Below are 26,179 nucleotides of genomic sequence, written 5' to 3' on the forward strand. Positions count from 1 at the left end.
CGAATTATGGATATAGATGCCCCTAGTTGTTTGTGCTTTATAGAATCATATGCACCACCAAACTACACTACTGGTGGAGCGCTAGGCTATGAATGGAGGCCAATCGCAAAGTATCAACTTTGACAGCGGAATCTCACAGGACAGGACAGGACTCGCCTGCTCATTGCACAGAAAACATCAAATCTACAAGACTAGCCTCGCCAGTTAGATCAGCCTTTACATTCACTCAAAGAATCAAATGGAAGACATACATCAACCCCTGCTTCAAAAACATGTAAGAAATTGACATCCCGGAATGAGTCTGCATCTGATCCAACCCCTCACCAGGAAATGCTAGGATCGCTTCAAATTATTCCTCATTCTTTCCCTGGGTTTGGGGCCCGATATGCATCACCATCGACATTTTCTCGCAGTCAAACCCACCTTTGAATCAAAAAGATCACGGCTTCGTTGGGTCGATGAAAGATGTCATGATCCTCGTCCAGCGCGTTCTCAATCCCGGTATAGAATGAACCTGGCTATCTCATCAAGTCCAGCTTCCTTGTAACATTCGGCGATTCGCTCGAGATAGTCAGACCAGGTCCCCTCAACAGAAGCTAAGTCTAGCAAGAAAGCAGCCTCGTCCAAAGAGACCTGCATTACAATGAAAAGTATCGCTTACTCCTCAGGTTTTGAAATCGACGAATCAAACAGGAATCTCTTTCTACAATCAGTAATTCTTTTCTTCCTGGAGATGGATGAACTATGCAACCCGAGATACCTGGGCAGGTGCCTTGCCCTTCTTGATATCCTCTTGTTTTCCCTCTTCCGACACTTTTTCTTTGATGTACTCTATTTGTTCATCCTCCCACTGTGCTATTTGAGCGACTTCCTGAACCACCCGACATTCTCACAACGAGCACGAGAGGCACTAAAACAGAATGAATTTATAATAATGAATAGGCACACCTCATAACCGCAGCCTAAAGTCCACCATGGCGATTTCAGAGCCACCCTGGCAGCATCTTTAGCTTCCGAGGCCCGTCCAACTCTGCCAAATGTGAAAGTATTTCTATAGAGAGAGAGAGAGAGACAGAGACAGAGAGAATAGGAAAGTAGCATGAGAATAAAGTAGAATTAACAGACCTTAGTAAGATCTCTGCATAAAAGGCAAAAGGGCGTCCAAATCCTGGAAAGAGATCTTTCTTTGTATAGAACTCTCCAGTCACCATGGCTGAAACCTTGCACACAGGATTATGATGTTCACATTGATGCCATTGACAGACAATATGAAAGAAAGAGAAAAGGAAATAAAAGAACAAATTGGGAGAAACCGACTTTATCCCCCTCGTCAAAGTGGCGAGTCACCTTGCGCTCTAAGACATCTGGAAACATACCAACCTGGAAAGCGACAAAAAAGCAAAAAATGAATCAAATGCATTCAGTGTAAAGTGAATGCTAACTTACTTTCTTATTTGGTTACCTTTTTCAAAAGATATGCCTCAATATTCTTCATCGGAGATTTTGCAAAATCACCTTTGTTGTAAAGTTCCTTACCAGCCTCAGATGAAGCATGGTAGAGTTCATCACTACTCCTCTGTGAATTGGCATCTTCTTCAACAAGAATCCTATGTATATACTGATCAACCTGTTTTGCAGAAGCTAAAAAAGCTAAGCTTCTTTCACCGACTGCAAACAATTATGGTAAAGGGGAAGACCAAGAGCTCAACTCATGGACTGCTTTGCATGCACATAGCACCGATAAGAAGAAGTGTATAACCCTGAGATGCTGGAGACAACATGGTGACCAATATGTTTATGGATAAAGTGAATCTTGCAGCTCAGTGGATTACATTCTTAGCTAATAGCCACACGCCATGCTTGCGGACTTCAACAACCGGCATCTCCATCCTGTGATGAATAGCAAAGAGTTGCAGATAATTTAAGGGGTAAGACCTACAATTAACTTTCTAATGTCGACCACAGTTACAGTCTCTTACCCTGGTGGGGCTGTTGGCCACCTCAGCAACCCAGTAACATCACCTTATTCAGACCAATAGTTCCATCATTTAAAAAGAAAAGAAACTGATGGTGCTTCATGAGTTGCTAGCCCTAGACACAAAGTACTCACTTTTAAAACAAACTACATATGCTACCTGAAAGATTTTGCACCAGAGGAATGACTAGGGGGATCAACCCTTGCCTAGATCCTGGAGACACTATCGTTTCACCTGCAAGCAAATAGTTTAATAATTAGAAGGACAGGTCCTGTAATGTCTCAAAACAGGGAATAAAGAAAATCATTAGATTTTAGTTGATATCTTTTAGCTGAAACACTGATTTTGTGCATTTTGACCATTCTACGATGTTAATGAACTCTGTCCAACTTCAAGACATGGGGTGGCTGGCAACAGAAAAGAGTAATCATCCCTTCCTATGATAATTTTTTTTTATGAGTACCTCTTCCTTATATAACTAGGATGCTAGGATGCTAGGCAGAAAGGATATCAACAATTTCTTGCTCAAAGGTTGGTCAATACAAATGAAGATAGCCATGACAAGTTTCACTCCAGACAAATCATGCCCTATATTTGAAATCATCCTCTCCACAAAGCATAAAATACGATGAACAGTGAGCAACGCATCATCAATCCAAGGGAGCAAGGTTTGACTTAAAGCTACCTCTCGTTTGAAGCACTTTTAGCAAATAATGAAGATGCTTAGGAGGCTCAGTGGCAGCCACATCCTTGATGAATGATAAATGGCCTGCATTTTGATTGACAAATTCCCAAGCAACTCAGCTTAAGGATGAAAAGGAGCGAACAATAATAATACAGAAAATAAAAAACCAACGATGGGAAGGGAAAAAAATTTCATAACACGAGCTTATCATTTTCTAAAGCATCGATATGTCACTGCAAACATGTCAGTTTTCAAACCCAATAGGAAAGATGTTTAGCTCTGAGTACGCAATCGCCTAAACCAAATCTTTCAGAAAATATTTGAGCCCCGCCTCGAGAAGGAACCATCAGCGTTCAGCAGCATATCATACATGCTATAACTAATGAAAGCTTAACCATAGAGATTAGAACTTCAGCTTCGTGCCGCTATTCTGTCGGCATTGAACAAATTAACAACGCCTCAGATAAAATTAAGTCATTCTGTTAACCACAATCCATCATTCATGGTCGGCCAGCCGAAGCATAAAGCCCAGCTTGAATGAAAGGTACTGTTATTCAATCGCACATGCTCCCTAGAACGTTAGTACTTCAATACACTCACTCGAAAGAAAGACAAGCTCAACTCAATCCAATTACGAAAGGCATCACCACATCCGCATTGTCTCCCCCCCGCAAAGAAATCAGGGGGGTTCACGAGTAAGTCGTCGGGATGCGGCTAATTCAATCAACGCATTGAGATTACTTCAGTACCATCCAAAGCTTAACGAAACAGAGAAATGGGTCTTTTATCCGCGAGTAATTTAACCGGGAAAAAGTGGGGAAAAGGCAAATTTCACCGAGAGAGAGAGAGAGAGAAAGGGGGAGAGAGTACCGGAAGAAGAGGAAGAGCATTTGACGGCAGCTCTGACGCGTGGCAGGGGAAGTAGGGTCGCGCCAGGAGCTCCATGAAGCACTCCCACCTTCATTCTTCTTCTTCTCTTTGGCTCTGCAATCTCGGACATGAACCTGCGGCTGCGTCCATCGCCATTTCTAAATTCCTCGAAGTGGATAAGAGACCCCCCCGGACGGGTGGCGACACGGTCCGAGCCATTCAATTCCGCGATGCTCTCGAATCTTTCGACTTCCGCTCGCCCTCACGAGTCACGTGACACTCACCCTCCTCGTTTCCCTCTCTATTTTTTTACTTTTTATTTTTTACCCTTGGGAACCGCCGGTTGGTATTTTAACTTAGCCATTGGTGTGATTCTTGTGAAGCGTTTCATCTTTCTCGGAATGTCTTTGTTCTTTTTTTTTTTTTTTTTTTAAAGAAATTATTCGAGGTCTTTATATGTTACAATTGTCATCTTATTCATCAAATGATATGATTCGTTAAGGGTGCATTTTTGGGAGAGTTTTGAATTCATTTCCCAAAAAAATAATTATTTATGGTTCATTTATTTAAAATAAATATCGTTTGGTTCGATGAATATAAATAAATATATATTTATTGCGGAATAGCTTTGAAGTGAAAATAAAATAGGGACAAGAGAGGAATACTTGTTGAACTAGAACCAGAGAAAAAGGGTATTCTTTGCTTGCGACCATCGTGGAAGCAGACCGGTTGAGGCAAATCTAACCCTGGCAATGATTGACCCGTCGAAGAAGCCAAGCGAGACAACGTCGAGGGTCGCACGACCTCAACAATCCAGATCCTCGCAAATCCATGTTATCGACGATCAAGACCTACGATGGACAACCGAACCTAGACCCTTGACGACCCTCGGCCATCCTCATTAACTTTGGGCAACCGTCGAGCCAAGCACAATTGTCCGACTAGCAACCAGATTTAGAGCTTAAACTCCATTTGTTTTGCGAAAAATATTTTCTAGAAAATGAATTAGTTGGGGAAACCATTTTTCATGAATGGAAAAAAAGTCTTCTAAGATAGCGGAAAGTGGAAAACATTTTCCCCAATCACTTGCTCTTATCTCATACTCATGTTAACCTTTTTATCTTCTTTTTTTCTAAATAAAAAATTGAATTTTTAATTCTTTTTCCTTTCCTTTTTTTTTTTTTTTTGAGTTTTGTCTTGGTCATTTACCGGCCACGACGATCGTTGGCGGCGGCTACAAGCGAGCCTCGAGCTCGAGCCTAGCTTGCCACTTACGATAGATGGCGAGCCAAGCAAGTAGCGAGCTCGGGCCTCCTCGAGATAGGCGAGCACGAGCCTTTGGCTTGTAGATCTAGCGAGCGGTGAGCTCTAGCTCGCTTGCCGACGTCGGGCGAGCTCAAGCTCGCCTTCAATTGGTTGTCGATCGTCATCGTGGTCAGCAATTAGTCGAAGAAGAGGCAGAAAAAATAAAGAAAAGAAAAAGAAAAAAGAAATAAGAAATAAAATATAAAATAGTTTAAAAATCAATTTTTAAATATAAAAAATAATTAAATTATATTTTAAAAAATAAAAATAATAAAAAATATTGAAAAGGACCGCATGAGATAAAAAATGTTCCTTACCGAACAGCGTAAAATACCGAACACTAAAAAGTAATTATATTTTTCTGAAAAATGACTTTTTGGAAAATATTTTTCAAAAACGTCACATTTTTTGCGAAACAAATGGAGCCTTTAGATAAGGAGAAGATGAATCCAAATCCTGCAAACGAAGAACATCTCCCGATAACCTTTGACTTTGGGCTCATGTTGACCGGAATCCGGAGTGACTAGTATTGAGAGACGAAGAACACTAGAAATGAGGGAAATATTGGCATTTGAAATATTATCTACTGATCCTAAGAGAAATTTTCGAGAACACTTTTTTGTCGGTCGAAAGAAAATTTTCGAGAACGCTGAGAAGCCAAAGAAAGGACGAGTTGCCTTGGACTCTAAGCTTAGCCAATGCTAGCTTTGAGTCAAAGTGATCCATAAATTTGTTACCAAAACACTACAATTTTCGCTGGAAAGACATTGAAGACCTAAAGTCCCTTCCGAAGCCACACGCAGTCGAACCTTGTTTTGTTAAAAATATGGAAAAGAAATTAAAATATTCGTGGAGCGATTGAGGCATCTATCGTCAATGCACGACTATTGTAACCGAAAAAAAAAAAAAAAAAAACAATAGGTAATAAATTTTTATGTTAGGTATGCAAGATCAATATATAAATGTATGTTAATGTGATGTGATCAAATATAGACATAAGTGGACATTCAAATAACAAAAGCCCGTCCCATCAAATTAATATTAATGAACCTAGCTTTATTTGCTAGACAATCGAGTCAGTTCTCTTCATTGCCTTATTCAATCGTGTGGAGCCCAATATCGAGTGGGTAGATCCCGAACTCGAGGAATACCTAACTTATTTCATCGATCAAGTAAGACATAAGACGAAATTCTGATCGATGGCCTAAGATGCTCTATTTGTCCCAAGAGAACATCATATAAGTGGGATCAATTTTTCACACATGCATAAAGAGTACAATACCGATTTTCCCTCCTAACATCGCAGGAATGTTTCACTGTTTATATCTTCAAGGCAGTAGAAGCTGCGGCTTTCATTTCGAGCAAAGCATCCTCAAAGCACTTGGCCAGGAAATCAGGGTCGGGGATGATGTCCTTGGCCACCAGAATCTGCATGTCCGCCCTCCCCGCATAGCTCACCATGTGCATCGTGAGTGCCTGCATATACCGCATCTCAAACACCCCACATCAGTCCTGATAAAGATTTCATTCCAGATACCGCAGAAAAAGAAGGAAAAGAGAGACGATGAGGCGCGAGTATTTTGAAGCCTTACGTGGGGAAAACCAGAGGTGTTCACCCTCATGTACGTGATGGGGTTGCCCACGGACGCGATCTCCTCGTGCGGGCCGAACACGTTCGAGACGCTGAACGTGGTGTTGCAGAAGATCCTGTAGTTGAGCAGGGTCGCAGCCTGCATCAGCAAAAACAAATATAGATTGCGCGGTAGTCAGCATATTGTCGTTCTGTTTTCTGAATTGCAGAAGCGCGAACTTATCCTTACACGTGCTCCTAGATAAGTCGTGGCCATATCCACGATTTTGTAGGAGAAGTGAGCCTCCAGGGATTTCTTCTTCCGGTCAATCATCGACTTGGCTTTTCTCACGTGTTCGAGAGGGTCGCCGCAGCTTCTGTGGTAGCGAACGGGGAGGAGGAGAATCCCGAACTTGTTGCCCCACCGCAGTCCCGGGTCGCCTTCCATCAAATTGGTTAGTTCCTGGTTAATACCAACACCACACTTCAATTCAATCAACTTCAGTTAAAAGGAAAAAAAAAATTTGAGACTCGCCTGCAATCCCTGTTGTTCTCGCAAGTTAACAGCTGCCACTCCCGTTAGTCGAGTCCCTTCGCGCACAGCTTACAAAGGCAAATGAGCATTTTAGTCACTCGAGATTCATCGCCCTTGAATTGACAAAAATGGAGTGAATCGTCGGAAATGCTATTCCGTTTTTACCGTTGGGACATCGGTGGTCCAAGTATTTGAAGAAGCCGGCCGATATGATCCCGAAGAGAACATCGTTAATGGTCTGCATTTGCAACAATGAATGAGATTCATCATCTGGAAGCTGAGTACATCAAAATGCATTTGTAATAATGAAATACAAGAAATCCTAGCCGAGAGAGTCGTGCACTCGCCAGGGCCAGTCGACCCTGGGGGTCATTTAAGCAAATCCCAGCTGGCCCTTCGAATTGCCAACAATGCTTGGGATTTACTTCAATTTGACATATGTGTATGGTTTGGTTTTTTTGTGGTGTTAATCCAATTAAACAAAAATTAATGCATGGTACAAATATACCAGTTTAAAGTTTTTAGTAGTTAAAAAATTCGTTTGGATAAAGTTATCATAGTTTGAGGTTTTTTAGGCGAAAAAATTGGTTTTTGATAAATTTGCCATAATTGTACTCATTTGGAGTTCTTTGTAGTATTAATCCTTTTAAATATGATTGTTTTGTGTTACTAAAAAAAATTATAAACATGACATCTCTCCATTACATCATTTAACTACGATTTATCAGCCCATCATACTTTTTTTTTAATGAAAATTTTAATTTGAACACAAATATTAATAGGGATCACATTGAAAAAAAAAAGATTGTGCATAAAGTAAAAATTGAACATATTAGAAAAGGGGATATGTTTACTAAAAGTCTTAAAACTTGTCACGAAAGTGCAATTGAATTCTAATACTTACAAAAAGTGCAATCAAGTCCTAAAATTCATCAAATTAGTATAATTGAGTATTTATGTTAACTTCGTCTATTTAAACTAATAGAAAATAATGACGGGGCTTTTTTAAATATTTTTTTTCTCTTTTATGTGGCGATCACATGACAATAACATAGAACACTAGGTTGAAACAATGTCGTTTTGGATTTAATACTAATTTTTTAGTCATAAGCGTAATTAAATTAAATAAAAAATATTTATAAACAAGCACAAATAAAAGAGCCAAGGCAAGGGTAGAGGTCCTTGCTGACGGCCACCCCGTCACTGGAAAGGGCCAAATGGGCAGCTGCGGCAAGGGCCTACCGCCCTTGCCAATAGCTTAATTTTTTTTCTTTTTTTAAATACTTTTTTATTTAATTTAATTAATATTTGGGTTAAATAAATTATAATTTAAATCACATCATTGCCACGTAGGATGGAGAAAATATTAAAAAAGTCACGTTAGATTTTCCATTAGTCTAAATAAAAGAAGTTAAAAGAAGAACTCGATTATAATAATTTAACAAGTTTTAAAACTTAATTATATTTTTTATATAAATTTTAGGACTTAATTGCACATATCCCTAAAAAAGTATTTAATATGTGGTGCTATTATTTTTTTTGGGTGACAAACATGTAAAACTTTGGAACTGACCGCATTTGCGACCGCCGACTTGACCACTTTCATGTCCTCCAGCAAAAACTTCGCCGTGGCCAGCTTCCTCGGCCAGAGTTCCACCCCTGCGCCACCGCTCAGCGGCGTCCTCCGATCACTCACCCACATGCTCTGTAGCACGAACTCCACCACAAAGACCAATGTGAACCACATCACCCCCAACACCCCCACTACTGCCTTCCACCACTCGCCGCTGCCACCCGTCCTCCTCTTAGCTGATGACGGAGGACCGATTGTCGGCAGCGCCTCGGGGTCGTCCACCTGCCGGCACGAGGCCAGGAACATTGACATCAGCAAGATCCCATCGCCGAGTGCATGGTGGATCCGGAACACCATGCACCGGTGGGCCATCAGAAGGTGGACGTCCCACGGGGGCTTGTCGTCGCCTAGGAGCCCCGGTGAGTCAGTGGACAGGTCGCCGAGGTACTCGTTGACAGCTACCTCGTCAGAGAGGCCTTCGGCGATGGGGCCGTGGACTGGGACGACATGGCGGTCAATGTCCACATGGGTCCTCCTCCAATGCTCTCGGCCTGCGGAGTCCCGCACCATGAGGCTGCAGAACCTGGGGTGCGTAAACATGGGGGACCTCTGGATCGCCGACTTGAGGGCCTCAACGTCGAGGGGTTGCTTCACGCCGATGGCGCAGTAGATCACCTGGTTCATCTCCTTCTGGAGGAACAGGCGCCCTGTTGGTGTCAGGGGCTCGTCGGAGCCGTTCTCCGGGGACCCCATGCCTGCGTGAAGATCGAAAAGGAGGGAATCTTCAGTACGGTTGGGATGGCGAGAAAATAACAACAGTGCTGGCGGCTCGCACACGAATCAGAATCTAAAGGTGTAGTCTATAAATCGAAACTTTTGTCCGTGAGGTAGGGAAGGGGGAAGGAGTGCGAGAGTATTGGATTTGGAATTTTCAGGCGAGGTTGCGCGAGGCTCTCTGGCATTCGCTTGAGAATATGTTGGCTGCACCTGTTGAGAGAACTTAACTGGAAGAAGAGACGGGGGGAAATGATATCCACGTGCGGTTTGTCTTCACGCAGCAGGAGGCGCTGGTGTGAGCATCATTTCGCCAAGCATTTATCAAGTCGATGGTCTCTTTCTAAAAAACGACAGCTAAAAGAGGCTCTAACACTTGCATGAAAAGGTCGATTACGTCGTTTTGCGAACAAGTCCGCTTTGTGAACCTTTAAGCGGGGTAATCAAAGATCAAACCATTCGATAAGATTCCAGCTTTCCAATTGTTTTGTATATGAATTTTTTTAAGTCAAAAGTTGTTCGGTATCTCCTATGTCATTCTCTTTGTATCTAGAATTTTGTTTCCAATGGACCATTTGGATATCGGTAATCTTTCATGGTCTTGCTTCAGTTAGGCATATTTATACGCTATAACATGAATGGTGCCGTATGCTCGATTGTAGATAGTCAAAATGAAGATCTAACCACCTCGTCCTTTCGTCCCTTAGGATTTTCTTTTGTTTTCATGTGTTAGATTTGCATTGAATGCACAGGGATGGTAGGTAACAACTAACTTTTCAGATCAAAACAAGCCAACTCAAACTCAACAGTAGCCATCATTAAAGCCGCATTTTGCCGTTGGAAGTTGTAGTCAAAATAGGACTGGATAGACTACTGGGATATAAAATATTTTGCTATGTCTTATCTACTATTTGGTTAATAGTAATAATAAAATTGGATAGTTGCATATTATATTATGTCAATTATTTAGTACCGTTGACCCCTAAATTTTTGGGGTTGATTTAAAAAAAAAACATAGCATATAGTTTAGAAACATTTTATTTTCATTTTGTTTTATTTTATTTTAGACCGCCGGTGAAGAGAAGATTTTTTACATATTCCGTTCAAGTTTTTCGTATTTTTAGGCAATATACACTAAATGATGTATTTTTGAGCAAAAAGAAAAATTTTAGATAGAATATATGAAAAATACAAAAGAAAATATCACGTGTGGTGCAATGATATATTCAGAAAATTATGCACGAGTAAAATTGGAAACAAAATACACTTCAAAAATCTAAATTTATTGTGCACGTACGGACGAGGAGGGGAGGAATTTCGAAAAAATTTGGAGCAAAAGGAGGGCCTTCTTCGGTTTTAGGAGAGAGAGAGAGAAAAAAAAAAAAGAAAGGGAAAAGAAGAGAAGAGACGTGAGCGGCAGAGAGTGAACAGTGAGGTTGATGTGAGGAGAGAAAAGAAAAAGAAAATAAGAACCACTGTTCTTCTTCTTCGTAGGTTTTGCCTCCGGTGTTCCTCTGCTGCCCGAGCTACCGCGTCGTCGCAGCCGCACCACCGCGCCTCCACTTCCGCCGGCCACCGTTGCTCGTTGCTCCACCCGCGGCGACGCGACGCCAGCAGTCCCGACGCTAACCTGAAGCTCCGCCAAGCCGCGACCCGATCCCTCGCTCCTCCGCAGCAGATCTACCCCGAGATGCCGCGACGCTGCTATAGCCCCTGACCTGAGCACGATTCGCACTGCCCGAGACGATCCACAGGAGCCTGCGCCCCGATCCGATTCTCTCACCGGACGTCGCGCCCTACAGCCAGATCCAGACGCCGAAGCTTCTCGCCGCAGCTGCCCGAGGCCTCCTGCCGTCCCTGCAGCGCCCCACCGTTCGAAGCCTGTGACCCGACGACCCGCGATCCACGATCCGCGCTCCAGCTCCGCCAACCCTCGTTGCCCCGCGCCGGACGTGCTGCTCGTCGTGCCCTCGCCGGAACCCTTCGCCAGAGCCCCGAACCGGTGGTCAAGATTTTTTAATTATTAAAAAAAAAGAAAAATTGAATTAGGTAGATTTGCTTTATTTTATTAGGCTGGTTTATTTTATTTTTTATATCTTGGTTTCTTTGTTTGAAATATTTCTCCATGCATAATTGGAAATCTCAATATATTACCGCGATTTGCAACCTCGCAACCGTCTTGGGGGTTTTTTTTTTTTTTTTTAATTTCATCTATAAGAACTTTCGATGAAATAATAATTAATCAGTGGGAATAAAATTGATATTTTGATCTTTAAGCGCTTAAGATCAATTTATCGATTTTCTGCGAAATATTATTTTTTGATCTGAACGATGTGTGATATTTTTTTGGGTAATTTTGAATAGACTTGATTGCTTTATTTATCTTGAAATATGTCTGAGTTAGAATATTACATGTTTTAGGGTTATTTGCATATTTAGGCTAAGCATTATGTTTATAATGAATTTTCGAAAATAAAAAAAAATAAAAAAATCAAATCAATCAATTTAGGTTGCTGGATTTTTAATTTGGATTGCATGTTTAATTATTTGACAATTATTAATTTCGAAATGAAACAAAAACAACAAAAAAAAAATCGTCATATACATGTCATGTAGAGTTAAAGAATATTTTGCACGTCATTGCATATTAGGGTAATGTTGCACTTAGTTTAATTTTAGATAATATTTTTCTTAATTTATTATGTGTTTAAGTATTTTCTTAAATAAATTGCATTTTAGAATTATTTAGGTTAAGATAATATTTTAGTTTAAATTAGGATTTGGCTCAACCTAATTCCTAATATAAATTAAATAGGATCTTAATCTAGTTAGGTAATTTTCACATTTTACCAAATTTCAAATTTGATGAAAAAATACTAAAAAAAAATGTCATAGGTTAAATTAGTTTTATTATTTAGGATAAAATGCATTCTTTTAGGAAAAAAAATGTCATGTGTACGTCATTAGGGTTAGATTCACTGAGGTGCATGTCATTTAGTATTTTTGTTAGTTATTTAGTATTTTTGTTAGGCCCATTTAATTAGAAATTACATGTCATTAGAATTAGGTCATTTAGTTAATATTGCATTGCATATCGCATGATTTTCATTAATTAAGTGAAAACAAAAAATTGTGTGTTAATTAGAAACCATATCTAGGGTTGTTGATGTTGATTTTAATTTAACATTGCAGATACTTTCGTTATTTTGAGGTAAATTTTTGCAATTTATTTATTATTAATCTGGGTGTTAAATTAGTGGATTGCGCACCCACATGATCACATCACATGTTAGGGAGATAAATTTAAAATCAATCCAAATTGCTTGCCAAACATTTTTCAAAATAAAAAAAAGGTACCAAAAGGGCATTAGAGGAATCTAGTGTAACCAAGTCCTCGTATCTATAGTCTCTAGTTCATAAGAGTAAAGTAAATCTCCCGTTATTTTACTTGGGTTTCTAATCGACCCATCAAAAATAGATTAGTGGTGACTCCTAATTGAAAATCAATCGCATGTTAAAGACTTAAACATAAGTCGCGAATTAGTAAGGGTTTGAGAGAGCCCGAGTTAAGTCTAGGCTTAACAATCCATTCACATCCAAAAAATTTGGTCACGACAAGTACAAACTTGAAAATACATAAATGGAAATTGTAAGAATCTTTCACAGTTCATAGTTTAAAAAACACAAATGTACAGACGAAAATAACTTCCATCAATCATCATGATTATTGTACTATCTAAATATGAAATAGCGAAAAAGCTCATTGCAACATTCTAGATCCACACATTCAACTATAATAAGAAATAAATAAGCTCCAATAACATTGACACATTACATCTACTAGCAAATGCCAAATCTAGTAGGAAAGGAAACACAATCATTCAACTTTGTGACTCCAAAAAGTATAGTGCTTTGACTCTTTTGCCACTTTTGTGCACCTTCAACTTGAACCATAAAGTTAAGGAGCTGAATGAGTTTCGACTCCCTTGCTGCTTTCATTGACTTTTAACGTGAACTAAAGAGTTATGTAGGAAAATGAGCTTGAACTCTCTCGTCATCTTCAGGGAGCTTTGACATGATCCAAAAACTATGAAAGAATTGTGAAGTTTCAACAAAACTCAGAGATACAAAAGAGAAGGAGATGGAGAGCATATATCTTTCACTGATATTCATCTTCGATTTTTATTAAGAGGAGACAAGTTTGTGGTGATTCCAGACAAATGTTGTATCAATAGAACACAAAAAACACATATACTTCAATGGAATTTTATCAACGATATGATGATATAAAAAGTTTTGCTGAAATTTTATTGACAACAAAGCGCGCTGATAAATACACAACATCAAAATTTAATCAACGACGAAGATCTAAAGTCCGACTAGCAACCAGATTTGGAGCTTAAACTCCATTTGTTTCGCGAAAAATATTTTCTGAAAAATGAATTAGTTGGAGAAACCATTTTTCATGAATGGAAAAAAAAAGTCTTCTAAGATAGCGGAAAGTGGAAAACATTTTCCCCAATTACTTGCTCTTATCTCATACTCATGTTAACCTTTTTATCTTTTTTTTTCTAAATAAAAATTGAATTTTAATTCTTTTTCATTTCCTTTTATTTTTTAAAGTTCTGTCTTGGTCATTTACTAGCCACGATGATCGTTGGCGACCGGCTACAAGCGAGCCTCGAGCTTGAGCCTAGCTGCCACTTACCCGATAGATGGCGAGCCAAGCGAGTAGTGAGCTCGGGCCTCCTCGGATAGGCGAGCATGAGCCTTTGGCTTGTAGATCTAGCGAGCGGTGAGCTCTAGCTCGTTTGCCGACGTTGAGTGAGCTCAAGCTCACCTTCAATTGGTTGTCGATCGTCATCGTGGTCAGCAATTGGCTGAAGAAGAGGAAGAAAAAAATAAAGAAAAGAAAAAGAAAATAAGAATAAAAATATAAAATAGTTTAAAAATCAATTTTTAAATATGAAAAATAATTAAATTATATTTTAAAAAATAAAAATAATAAAAAATATTGAAAAGGACTGCATGAGATAAAAAATGTTCCTTACTGAACAACGTAAAATACCGAACACCAAAAAGTAATTACATTTTTTTGAAAAATGACTTTTTGGAAAATATTTTTCAGAAACGTTACATTTTTTGCGAAACGAATAGAGCCTTAGATAGGGAGAAGATGAATCCAAATCCCGCAAACGAAGAACATCTCCCGATCATAGACCATCTCCCGATAACCTTTGACTTTGGGCTCATGTTGACCGGAATCCGGAGTGACTAGTATTGAGAGACGAAGAACACTAGAAATGAGGGAAAGATTGGAATTTGAAATATTATCTACTGATCCTAAGAGAAATTTTCGAGAACACTTTTTTGTCGGTCGAAAGAAAATTTTCGAGAACGCTAAGAAGCCAAAGAAAGGATGAGTTGCCTTGGACTCTAAGCTTAGCCAATGCTAGCTTTGAGTCAAAGTGATCCATAAATTTGTTACCAAAACACTACAATTTTCGCTGGAAAGACATTGAAGACCTAAAGTCCCTTCCGAAGCCACACGCAGTCGAACCTTGTTTTGTTAAAAATATGGAAAAAAATTAAAATATTCGTGGAGTGATTAAGAAATCTATCGTCAATGCACGACTATTGTAACCAAAAAAAAAAAAAAACAATAGGTAATAACTTTTTATGTTAGGTATGCAAGATCGATATATAAATATATGTTAATGTAATGTGATCAAATATAGACACAAGTGGACATTCAAATAACAAAAGCCTGTCCCATCAAATTCATATTAATGAGCCTAGCTTTATTTGCTAGACAATTGAGTCAGTTCTCTTCATTGCCTTATTCAATCGCGTGGAGCCCAATATCGAGTGGGTAGATCCCGAACTCAAGGAATACCTAACTTATTTCATCAATCAAGTAAGACATAAGATGAAATTCTGATCGATGGCCTAAAATGCTCTATTTGTCCCAAGAGAACATCATATAAGTGGGATCAATTTTTCACACATGCACAAAGAGTACAATACCGATTTTCCCTCCTAACATCGCAGGAATGTTTCACTGTTTATATCTTCAAGGCAGTAGAAGCTGCGGCTTTCATTTCGAGCAAAGCATCCTCAAAGCACTTGGCCAGGAAATCAGGGTCGGGGATGATGTCCTTGGCCACCAGAATCTGCATGTCCGCCCTCCCCGCATAGCTCACCATGTGCATCGTGAGTGCCTGCATATACCGCATCTCAAACACCCCACATCAGTCCTGATAAAGATTTCATTCCAGATACCGCAGAAAAAGAAGGAAAAGAGAGATGATGAGGCGCGAGTATTTTGGAGCCTTACGTGGGGTAAACTCGAGATGTTCACCCTTATGTACGTGATGGGGTTGCCCACGGACGCGATCTCCTCGTGCGGGCCGAACACGTTCGAGATGCTGAACGTGGTGTTGCAGAAGATCCTGTAGTTGAGCAGGCTCGAGGCCTGCATCAACAAAAACAAATATAGATTGCGCGGTAGTCAGCATATTGTCGTTCTGTTTTCTGAATTGCAGAAGCGCAGACTTATCCTTACACGTGCTCCTAGATAAGTTGTGGCCATATCCACGATTTTGTAGGAGAAGTGAGCCTCCAGGGATTTCTTCTTCCGGTCAATCATCGACTTGGCTTTTCTCACGTGTTCGAGAGGGTCGCCGCAGCTTCTGTGGTAGCGAACGGGGAGGAGGAGAATCCCGAACTTGTTGCCCCACCGCAGTCCCGGGTCGCCTTCCATCAAATTGGTTAGTTCCTGGTTAATACCAACACCACACTTCAATTCAATCAACTTCAGTTAAAAGGAAAAAAAAAAAAAATTTGAGACTCGCCTGCAATCCCTGTTGTTCTCGCAAGTTAACAGCTGCCACTCCCGTTAGTCGAGTCCCTTCGCGCACAGCTTACAAAGGCAAATGAGCATTTTAGTCACTCGAGATTCATCGCCCTTGAATTGACAAAAATGGAGTGAATCGTCGGAAATGCTATTCCTTTTTTACCGTTGGGACATCGGTGGTCCAAGTATTTGAAGAAGCCGGCTGATATGATCCCAAAAAGAACATCGTTAATGGTCTGCATTTGCAGCAATGAATGAGATTCATCATCTGGAAGTTGAGTACATCAAAATATGCAGCAATGAATGAGATTCATCATCTGGAAGCTGAGTACATCAAAATGCATTTGTAATCATGAAATACAAGAAATCCCAGCTGAGAGAGTCGTGCACTCGCCAGAATCAGCCAACCCTGGGGTCATTCAAGCAATCCCAGCCGGCCCTTGGAATTGCCAACAATGCTTGGGATTTACTTCAATTTGTCATAGGTGTATTAGTTTGGTTTTTTTGTGGTGTGAATCCAATTTAACAGAAACTAATGCAGGGTACATTTGTCACAAATATATCAATTTAAAGTTTTAAGTAGTTAAAAAATTAGTTTGGATAGATTTATCATAGTTTGGGGTGTTTTTAGCCAAAAAATTGGTTTTTGGTAAATTTGTCGTAATTGTATTCGTTTGGAGTTCTTCGTAGTATTAATCCTTTTAAATATGATTGTTTTGTGTTACTAAAAAAATTATAAAAATGCCATGTCTCCATTACATCATTTAACTACGATTTATTGGCCCGACATACTTTTTTTTAATGAAAATTTTAATTTGAACAAAAATATTAATAGGGATCACATTGAAAAAAAAAAGGATTGTGCATAAAGTAAAGATTGAACATATTAGAAAAGGGGATATGTTTACTAAAAATCTTAAAATTTATCATAAATGTGCAATTGAATCCTCCTACTTACAAAAAGTGCAATCAAGTCTTAAAATTCTTCAAATTAGTATAATTGAGAGAGAGAGAGAGAGAGAGAATAGGAAAGTAGCATGAGAATAAAGTAGAATTAACAGACCTTAGTAAGATCTCCGCATAAAAGGCAAAAGGGCGTCCAAATCCTGGAAAGAGATCTTTCTTTGTATAGAACTCTCCAGTCACCATGGCTGAAACCTTGCACACAGGATTATGATGTTCACATTGATGCCATTGACAGACAATATGAAAGAAAAAGAAAAGGAAATAAAAGAACAAATTGGGAGAAACCGACTTTATCCCCCTCGTCAAAGTGGCGAGTCACCTTGCGCTCTAAGACATCTGGAAACATACCAACCTGGAAAGCGACAAAAAAGCAAAAAATGAATCAAATGCATTCAGTGTAAAGTGAATGCTAACTTACTTTCTTATTTGGTTACCTTTTTCAAAAGATATGCCTCAATATTCTTCATCGGAGATTTTGCAAAATCACCTTTGTTGTAAAGTTCCTTACCAGCCTCAGATGAAGCATGGTAGAGTTCATCACTACTCCTCTGTGAATTGGCATCTTCTTCAACAAGAATCCTATGTATATACTGATCAACCTGTTTTGCAGAAGCTAAAAAGCTAAGCTTCTTTCACCGACTGCAAACAATTATGGTAAAGGGGAAGACCAAGAGCTCAACTCATGGACTGCTTTGCATGCACATAGCACCGATAAGAAGAAGTGTATAACCCTGAGATGCTGGAGACAACATGGTGACCAATATGTTTATGGATAAAGTGAATCTTGCAGCTCAGTGGATTACATTCTTAGCTAATAGCCACACGCCATGCTTGCGGACTTCAACAACCGGCATCTCCATCCTGTGATGAATAGCAAAGAGTTGCAGATAATTTAAGGGGTAAGACCTACAATTAACTTTCTAATGTCGACCACAGTTACAGTCTCTTACCCTGGTGGGGCTGTTGGCCACCTCAGCAACCCAGTAACATCACCTTATTCAGACCAATAGTTCCATCATTTAAAAAGAAAAGAAACTGATGGTGCTTCATGAGTTGCTAGCCCTAGACACAAAGTACTCACTTTTAAAACAAACTACATATGCTACCTGAAAGATTTTGCGCCAGAGGAATGACTAGGGGATCAACCCTTGCCTAGATCCTGGAGACACTATCGTTTCACCTGCAAGCAAATAGTTTAATAATTAGAAGGACAGGTCCTGTAATGTCTCAAAACAGGGAATAAAGAAAATCATTAGATTTTAGTTGATATCTTTTATCTGAAACACTGATTTTGTGCATTTTGACCATTCTACGATGTTAATGAACTCTGTCCAACTTCAGGACATGGGGTGGCTGGCAACAGAAAAGAGTAATCATCCCTTCCTATGATAATTTTTTTTTATGAGTACCTCTTCCTTATATAACTAGGATGCTAGGATGCTAGGCAGAAAGGATATCAACAATTTCTTGCTCAAAGGTTGGTCAATACAAATGAAGATAGCCATGACAAGTTTCACTCCAGACAAATCATGCCCTATATTTGAAATCATCCTCTCCACAAAGCATAAAATACGATGAACAGTGAGCAACGCATCATCAATCCAAGGGAGCAAGGTTTGACTTAAAGCTACCTCTCGTTTGAAGCACTTTTAGCAAATAATGAAGATGCTTAGGAGGCTCAGTGGCAGCCACATCCTTGATGAATGATAAATGGCCTGCATTTTGATTGACAAATTCCCAAGCAACTCAGCTTAAGGATGAAAAGGAGCGAACAATAATAATACAGAAAATAAAAAACCAACGATGGGAAGGGGAAAAAAATTTCATAACACGAGCTTATCATTTTCTAAAGCATCGATATGTCACTGCAAACATGTCAGTTTTCAAACCCAATAGGAAAAATGTTTAGCTCTGAGTACGCAATCGCCTAAACCAAATCTTTCAGAAAATATTTGAGCCCCGCCTCGAGAAGGAACCATCAGCGTTCAGCAGCATATCATACATGCTATAACTAATGAAAGCTTAACCATAGAGATTAGAACTTCAGCTTCGTGCCGCTATTCTGTCGGCATTGAACAAATTAACAACGCCTCAGATAAAATTAAGTCATTCTGTTAACCACAATCCATCATTCATGGTCGGCCAGCCGAAGCATAAAGCCCAGCTTGAATGAAAGGTACTGTTATTCAATCGCACATGCTCCCTAGAACGTTAGTACTTCAATACACTCACTCGAAAGAAAGACAAGCTCAACTCAATCCAATTACGAAAGGCATCACCACATCCGCATTGTCTCCCCCCCGCAAAGAAATCAGGGGGGTTCACGAGCAAGTCGTCGGGATGCGGCTAATTCAATCAACGCATTGAGATTACTTCAGTACCATCCAAAGCTTAACGAAACAGAGAAATGGGTCTTTTATCCGCGAGTAATTTAACCGGGAAAAAGTGGGGAAAAGGCAAATTTCACCGAGAGAGAGAGAGAGAAAGGGGAGAGAGTACCGGAAGAAGAGGAAGAGCATTTGACGGCAGCTCTGACGCGTGGCAGGGGAAGTAGGGTCGCGCCAGGAGCTCCATGAAGCACTCCCACCTTCATTCTTCTTCTTCTCTTTGGCTCTGCAATCTCGGACATGAACCTGCGGCTGCGTCCATCGCCATTTCTAAATTCCTCGAAGTGGATAAGAGACCCCCCCGGACGGGTGGCGACACGGTCCGAGCCATTCAATTCCGCGATGCTCTCGAATCTTTCGACTTCCGCTCGCCCTCACGAGTCACGTGACACTCACCCTCCTCGTTTCCCTCTCTATTTTTTTACTTTTTATTTTTTACCCTTGGGAACCGCCGGTTGGTATTTTAACTTAGCCATTGGTGTGATTCTTGTGAAGCGTTTCATCTTTCTCGGAATGTCTTTGTTCTTTTTTTTTTTTTAAAGAAATTATTCGAGGTCTTTATATGTTACAATTGTCATCTTATTCATCAAATGATATGATTCGTTAAGGGTGCATTTTTGGGAGAGTTTTGAATTCATTTCCCAAAAAATAATTATTTATGGTTCATTTATTTAAAATAAATATCGTTTGGTTCGATGAATATAAATAAATATATATTTATTGCGGAATAGCTTTGAAGTGAAAATAAAATAGGGACAAGAGAGGAATACTCGTTGAACTAGAACCAGAGAAAAAGGGTATTCTTTGCTTGCGACCATCGTGGAAGCAGACGGTTGAGGCAAATCTAACCCCTGGCAATGATTGACCCGTCGAAGAAGCCAAGCGAGACAACGTCGAGGGTCGCACGACCTCAACAATCCAGATCCTCGCAAATCCATATTATCGACGATCAAGACCTACGATGGACAACCGAACCTAGACCCTTGACGACCCTCGGCCATCCTCATTAACTTTGGGCAACCGTCGAGCCAAGCACAATTGTCCGACTAGCAACCAGATTTGGAGCTTAAACTCCATTTGTTTTGCGAAAAATATTTTCTAGAAAATGAATTAGTTGGGGAAACCATTTTTCATGAATGGAAAAAAAGTCTTCTAAGATTGCGGAAAGTGGAAAACATTTTCCCCAATCACTTGCTCTTATCTCATACTCATGTTAACCTTTTTATCTTCTTTTTTTCTAAATAAAAAATTGAATTTTTAATTCTTTTTCCTTTCCTTTTTTTTTTTTGAGTTTTGTCTTGGTCATTTACCAGCCACGACGATCGTTGGCGACTGGCTACAAGCGAGCCTCGAGCTCGAGCCTAGCTTGCCACTTACCTGATAGATGGCGAGCCAAGCAAGTAGCGAGCTCGGGCCTCCTCAGATAGGCGAGCACGAGCCTTTGGCTTGTAGATCTAGCGAGCGGTGAGCTCTAGCTCGCTTGCCGACGTCGGGCGAGCTCAAGCTCGCCTTCAATTGGTTGTCGATCGTCATCGTGGTCAGCAATTAGTCGAAGAAGAGGCAGAAAAAATAAAGAAAAGAAAAAGAAAAAGAAAAAGAAATAAAATATAAAATAGTTTAAAAATCAATTTTTAAATATAAAAAATAATTAAATTATATTTTAAAAATAAAAATAATAAAAAATATTGAAAAGGACCGCATGAGATAAAAAATGTTCCTTACCGAACAACGTAAAATACCGAACACTAAAAAGTAATTATATTTTTCTGAAAAATGACTTTTTGGAAAATGTTTTTCAAAAACGTCACATTTTTGCGAAACAAATGGAGCCTTTAGATAAGGAGAAGATGAATCCAAATCCTACAAACAAAGAACATCTCCCGATAACCTTTGACTTTGGGCTCATGTTGACCGGAATCCGGAGTGACTAGTATTGAGGACGAAGAACACTAGAAATGAGGGAAATATTGGCATTTGAAATATTATCTACTGATCCTAAGAGAAATTTTCGAGAACACTTTTTTGTCGGTCGAAAGAAAATTTTCGAGAACGCTGAGAAGCCAAAGAAAGGACGAGTTGCCTTGGACTCTAAGCTTAGCCAATGCTAGCTTTGAGTCAAAGTGATCCATAAATTTGTTACCAAAACACTACAATTTTCGCTGGAAAGACATTGAAGACCTAAAGTCCCTTCCGAAGCCACACGCAGTCGAACCTTGTTTTGTTAAAAATATGGAAAAGAAATTAAAATATTCGTGGAGCGATTGAGGCATCTATCGTCAATGCACGACTATTGTAACCGAAAAAAAAAAAAAAAAAAAAACAATAGGTAATAAATTTTTATGTTAGGTATGCAAGATCAATATATAAATGTATGTTAATGTGATGTGATCAAATATAGACATAAGTGGACATTCAAATAACAAAAGCCCGTCCCATCAAATTAATATTAATGAACCTAGCTTTATTTGCTAGACAATCGAGTTAGTTCTCTTCATTGCCTTATTCAATCGTGTGGAGCCCAATATCGAGTGGGTAGATCCCGAACTCGAGGAATACCTAACTTATTTCATCGATCAAGTAAGACATAAGACGAAATTCTGATCGATGGTCTAAGATGCTCTATTTGTCCCAAGAGAACATCATATAAGTGGGATCAATTTTTCACACATGCATAAAGAGTACAATACCGATTTTCCCTCCTAACATCGCAGGAATGTTTCACTGTTTATATCTTCAAGGCAGTAGAAGCTGCGGTTTTCATTTCGAGCAAAGCATCCTCAAAGCACTTGGCCAGGAAATCAGGGTCGGGGATGATGTCCTTGGCCACCAGAATCTGCATGTCCGCCCTCCCCGCATAGCTCACCATGTGCATCGTGAGTGCCTGCATATACCGCATCTCAAACACCCCACATCAGTCCTGATAAAGATTTCATTCCAGATACCGCAGAAAAAGAAGGAAAAGAGAGACGATGAGGCGCGAGTATTTTGAAGCCTTACGTGGGGAAAACCAGAGGTGTTCGCCCTAATGTACGTGATGGGGTTGCCAAGGACCGCGATCTCCTCGTGCGGGCCGAACACGTTCGAGATGCTGAACGTGGTGTTGCAGGCGATCCTGTAGTTGAGCAGGCTCGAGGCCTGCATCAGCAAAAACAAGTATAGATTGCGCGTTAGTCAGCATATTGTCGTTCTGTTTTCTGAATTGCAGAAGCGCGAACTTATCCTTACACGTGCTCCTAGATAAGCCGTGGCCATATCCCCGATTTTGTAGGAGATGTGAGCCTCCAGGGATTTCTTCTTCCGGTCAATCATCGACTTAGCTTTTCTCACGTGTTCGAGAGGGTCGCCGCAGCTTCTGTGGTAGCGAACGGGGAGGAGGAGAATCCCGAATTTGTTGCCCCACCGCAGTCCCGGGTCGCCTTCCATCAAATTGGTTAGTTCCTGGTTAATACCAACACCACACTTCAATTTAATCAACTTCAGTTAAAAGGCCAAAAATAAAATAAAATTGAGACTCGCCTGCAATCCCGGTTGTTCTCGCAAGTTAACAGCTGCCACTCCCGTTAGTCGAGTCCCTTCCCGCACAGCTTACAAAGGCAAATGAGCATTTGAGTCAGTCGAGATTCATTGCCCTTGAATTGACAAAAATGGAGTGAATCGTCGGAAATGCTATTCCTTTTTTACCGTTGGGACATCGGTGGTCCAAGTATTTGAAGAAGCCGGCCGATATGATCCCGAAGAGAACATCGTTAATGGTCTGCATTTGCAGCAATGAATGAGATTCATCATCTGGAAGCTGAGTACATCAAAATGCATTTGTAATAATGAAATACAAGAAATCCCAGCTGAGAGAGTCGTGCACTCACCAGGGTCAGCCAACCCTGGGGGTCATTCAAGCAATCCCAGCCAGCCCTTGGAATTGCCAACAATGATTAGGATTACTTCAATTTGTCATAGTTGTACTAATTTTGTTTTGTTTTGTTTTTTTTTTTTTGTGATGTGAATCCAATTTAATGGAAATTAACGCACAGTATATTTGTTACAAATATATCAATTTAAAGTTTTTAGTAGTTAAAAAATTAGTTTAGATAGATCTATCATAGTTTGGGGTTTTTTTGGCCAAAAAATTGGGTTTTGGTAAATTTGTCGTAATTGTATTCGTTTGGAGTTTTCGTAGTATTAATCCTTTTAAATATGATTGTTTTGCATTACTAAAAAAAATTATAAACATGCCATGTCTCCATTACATCCTTTAACTACAATTTATTGGCCCGTCATACTTTTTTTTAATGAAAATTGTAATTTGAACAAAAATATTAATAGGGATCACATTGAAAAAAATGATTGTGCATAAAGTAAAAATTGAACATATTAGAAAATGGAATATGTTTACTAAAAGTCTTAAAACTTGTCACGAAAATGCAATTGAATCCTAATACTTACAAAATGTGCAATCGAGTTCTAAAATCCATCAAACTAATATAATTGAGTCTTTCTGTTAACTTCGTCTTAAACTAACGGAAAATAATGACGTGACTTTTTAAAATAATTTTTCTCTTTTATGTGGTGATGACATGGCAAAAACATAGAACACTAGGCTCAAACAATGTCGTTTTGGATTTAATACTACTTTTTTAGTCATAAGCTAAATTCAATAAAATAAAAAATATTTATAAGAAAAACACAAATATAAGAGCCAAGGCAAGGGTAGAGGCCCTTGCTGCTGGCCACCCCATCACTAGAAAGGGCCAATGGGACAGGGGCGGCAAGGGTCTGCCGCCCTTGCCAATAACTTAATTTTTCTTTCCTTTTTCTTATTTCGGGGCCAGCAATGGCAAGGGCCCTTGCCTATAACTTAAATTTTTTTCCTTTTTTTTTTGAAATACAATTTTATTTTATTTAAATAATATTTTGTTTAAATAAATTATAATTTAAGTCACATCATTGCCACGTAGAAGGGGGAAAATAATAAAAAACAAATGTCAGATTTTCTGTTAATCTAAATAAAATAAGTTAAAAGAAGAACTCGATTGTAACAATTTAATAAGTTTTATAACTTGATTATATATATATATATATATATATTATTTATTTATTTATAAATTTTAGAACTTAATTACACTTTTATGATAAGTTTTAGGACTTTTTGAGTACTTATCTAGAAAAGTATTGAATATGTGGTGCTATTATTCTTTTTGGGCGATAAACATGTAAAACTTTGGAACTGACCGCATTTGCCACCGCCGACTTGACCACTTTCATGTCCTCCAGCAAAAACTTCGCCGTGGCCAGCTTCCTCGGCCAGTGTTCCACCCCTGCGCCACCGCTCACCGGCGTCCTCCGATCACTCATCCACATGCTCGTAGCACGAACTCCACCACAAAGACCAATGTGAACCACATCACCCCCAACACCCCCACTCACTTGCCTTCCACCACTCGCCGCGCCACCCGTCCTCCTCTTAGGCGATGACGGAGGACCGATTGTCGGCAGCGCCCGGGGTCGTCCACTGCCGGCACGAGGCCGGGAACATTGACATCAGCAAGATCCCATCGCCGAGTGCATGGTGGATCCGGGAACACCATGCACCGGTGGGCCATCGAAGGTGGACGTCCCACGGGGCTTGTCGTCGCCTAGGAGCCCCGGTGAGTCGGTGGACAGGTCGCCGAGGTACTCGTTGACAGCTACCTCGTCGAGAGGCCTTCGGCGATGGGGCCGTGGACTGGGACGACATGGCGGTTAATGTCCACATGGGTCCTCCTCCAATGCTCTCGGCTGCGGAGTCCCGCACCATGAGGCCGCGGGAACCAGGGTGCGTAAACATGGGGGAGCTCTGGATCGCCGACTTGAGGGCCTCAACATCGAGGGGTTGCGCCATGCCGATGGCGCTGTAGATTACCTGGTTCATCTCCTTCTGCAGGAACAGGCGTCCTCCCGGTGTCAGGGGCTCGTCGGAGCCGTTCTCCGGGGACCCCATGCCTGCGTGAAGATTGAAAAGGAGGGAATCTTCAGTACGGTTGGGATGGTGAGAAAATAACAACAGTGCTGGCGGCTCGCACACGAATCAGAATCTAAAGGTGTAGTCTATAAATCGAAACTTTTGTCCGTGAGGTAGGAAAGGGGAAGGAGTGCGAGAGTATTGGATTTGGAATTTTCAGGCGAGGTTGCGCGAGGCTCTCTCGGGGCATTTGCTTGAGAATATGTTGGCTGCACCTGTTGAGAGAACTTAACTGGAAGAAGAGACGGGGAGAAATGATATCCACGAGCGGTTTGTCTTCACGCAGCAGGAGCCGCTGGTGTTAGCATCATTTCGCCAAGCATTTATTAAGTCGATGGTCTCTTTCTAAAAACCGACAGCTAAAAGAGGCTCTAACACTTGCATGAAAAGGTCGATTACGTCGGCTTGTGAATAAGTCTGCTTTGTGAACCTTTAAGTGGGGTAGTCAAAGATCAAATCATTCGATAAGGGCACATTTGGTAACGATTCTGTTTCCGGAAATAGTTCTGATTAGAAATGATTTTTTTTTTATTCTGTTCCCGGGAACAAATTTTGAGCATTTTAAGCCGTTTGGTAACTGTCCAAAATTTCTTATTCTGGAATAGAATTGTGTTTAGTGCCGTGCTCATTGATTCTGTTCTAAATCAATTTCTTTTAATTTTTAAATAAATATTTTACTTTTTTACT

The 26,179-nt window shown here is 40.1% G+C and overlaps 2 protein-coding genes and 1 pseudogene across 3 annotated transcripts; all 3 read right to left on the reverse strand.

Annotated features, from left to right (window-relative positions):
* Nucleotides 1-118: 118 nt before the first annotated feature.
* Nucleotides 119-19,824, reverse strand: LOC104418712 (protein IN CHLOROPLAST ATPASE BIOGENESIS, chloroplastic). Its single transcript, XM_010030127.3, is given in 12 exon segments — nucleotides 119-633; nucleotides 761-871; nucleotides 949-1,030; nucleotides 17,208-17,302; nucleotides 17,400-17,462; nucleotides 17,545-17,709; nucleotides 17,914-17,971; nucleotides 18,061-18,103; nucleotides 18,217-18,252; nucleotides 18,255-18,290; nucleotides 18,742-18,825; nucleotides 19,610-19,824. Coding segments are annotated over 12 exon segments (1,044 nt in total). The 5' UTR covers nucleotides 19,740-19,824; the 3' UTR covers nucleotides 119-492.
* Nucleotides 5,908-9,595, reverse strand: LOC104418711 (O-acyltransferase WSD1-like). Of its 2 annotated transcripts, XM_039302040.1 has the most exons (7): nucleotides 9,520-9,595; nucleotides 8,515-9,269; nucleotides 7,107-7,179; nucleotides 6,942-7,009; nucleotides 6,657-6,869; nucleotides 6,429-6,566; nucleotides 5,908-6,312 (listed from the first exon to the last, which is right to left on the reverse strand). In XM_039302040.1, the coding sequence occupies exons 2-7, from the start codon at nucleotides 9,265-9,267 to the stop codon at nucleotides 6,157-6,159; spliced, it is 1,401 nt and encodes a 466-aa protein (XP_039157974.1). In that variant the 5' UTR covers nucleotides 9,268-9,269; nucleotides 9,520-9,595; the 3' UTR covers nucleotides 5,908-6,156. The 2 variants fall into 2 exon arrangements, with proteins under 2 accessions (XP_039157974.1, XP_010028428.2); XM_010030126.3 differs by having other exon boundaries at nucleotides 8,515-9,557.
* Nucleotides 19,825-21,999: 2,175 nt separating the features above from the next.
* LOC104418713 lies at nucleotides 22,000-24,896 on the reverse strand (annotated as a pseudogene).
* Between the last annotated feature and the right edge of the window lie 1,283 nt (nucleotides 24,897-26,179).

Source organism: Eucalyptus grandis, chromosome 9 (assembly GCF_016545825.1).
Source record: "Eucalyptus grandis isolate ANBG69807.140 chromosome 9, ASM1654582v1, whole genome shotgun sequence".
In the NCBI taxonomy this organism is placed as follows: domain Eukaryota; kingdom Viridiplantae; phylum Streptophyta; class Magnoliopsida; order Myrtales; family Myrtaceae; genus Eucalyptus; species Eucalyptus grandis.

What these genes read in the sequence shown, in the direction of transcription:
- LOC104418711 (XM_039302040.1), bottom strand. Translation starts at nt 9,267, where the DNA reads ATGGGGTCCCCGGAGAACGGCTCCGACGAGCCCCTGACACCAACAGGG. An exon ending in GGACCACCGATGTCCCAACG is followed by an intron (nt 7,010 to 7,106) that starts GTAAAAACGGAA and finishes TGCCTTTGTAAG; the next exon opens with CTGTGCGCGAAGGGACTCGA. An exon ending in CGACTTATCTAGGAGCACGT is followed by an intron (nt 6,567 to 6,656) that starts GTAAGGATAAGT and finishes TTGCTGATGCAG; the next exon opens with GCTGCGACCCTGCTCAACTA.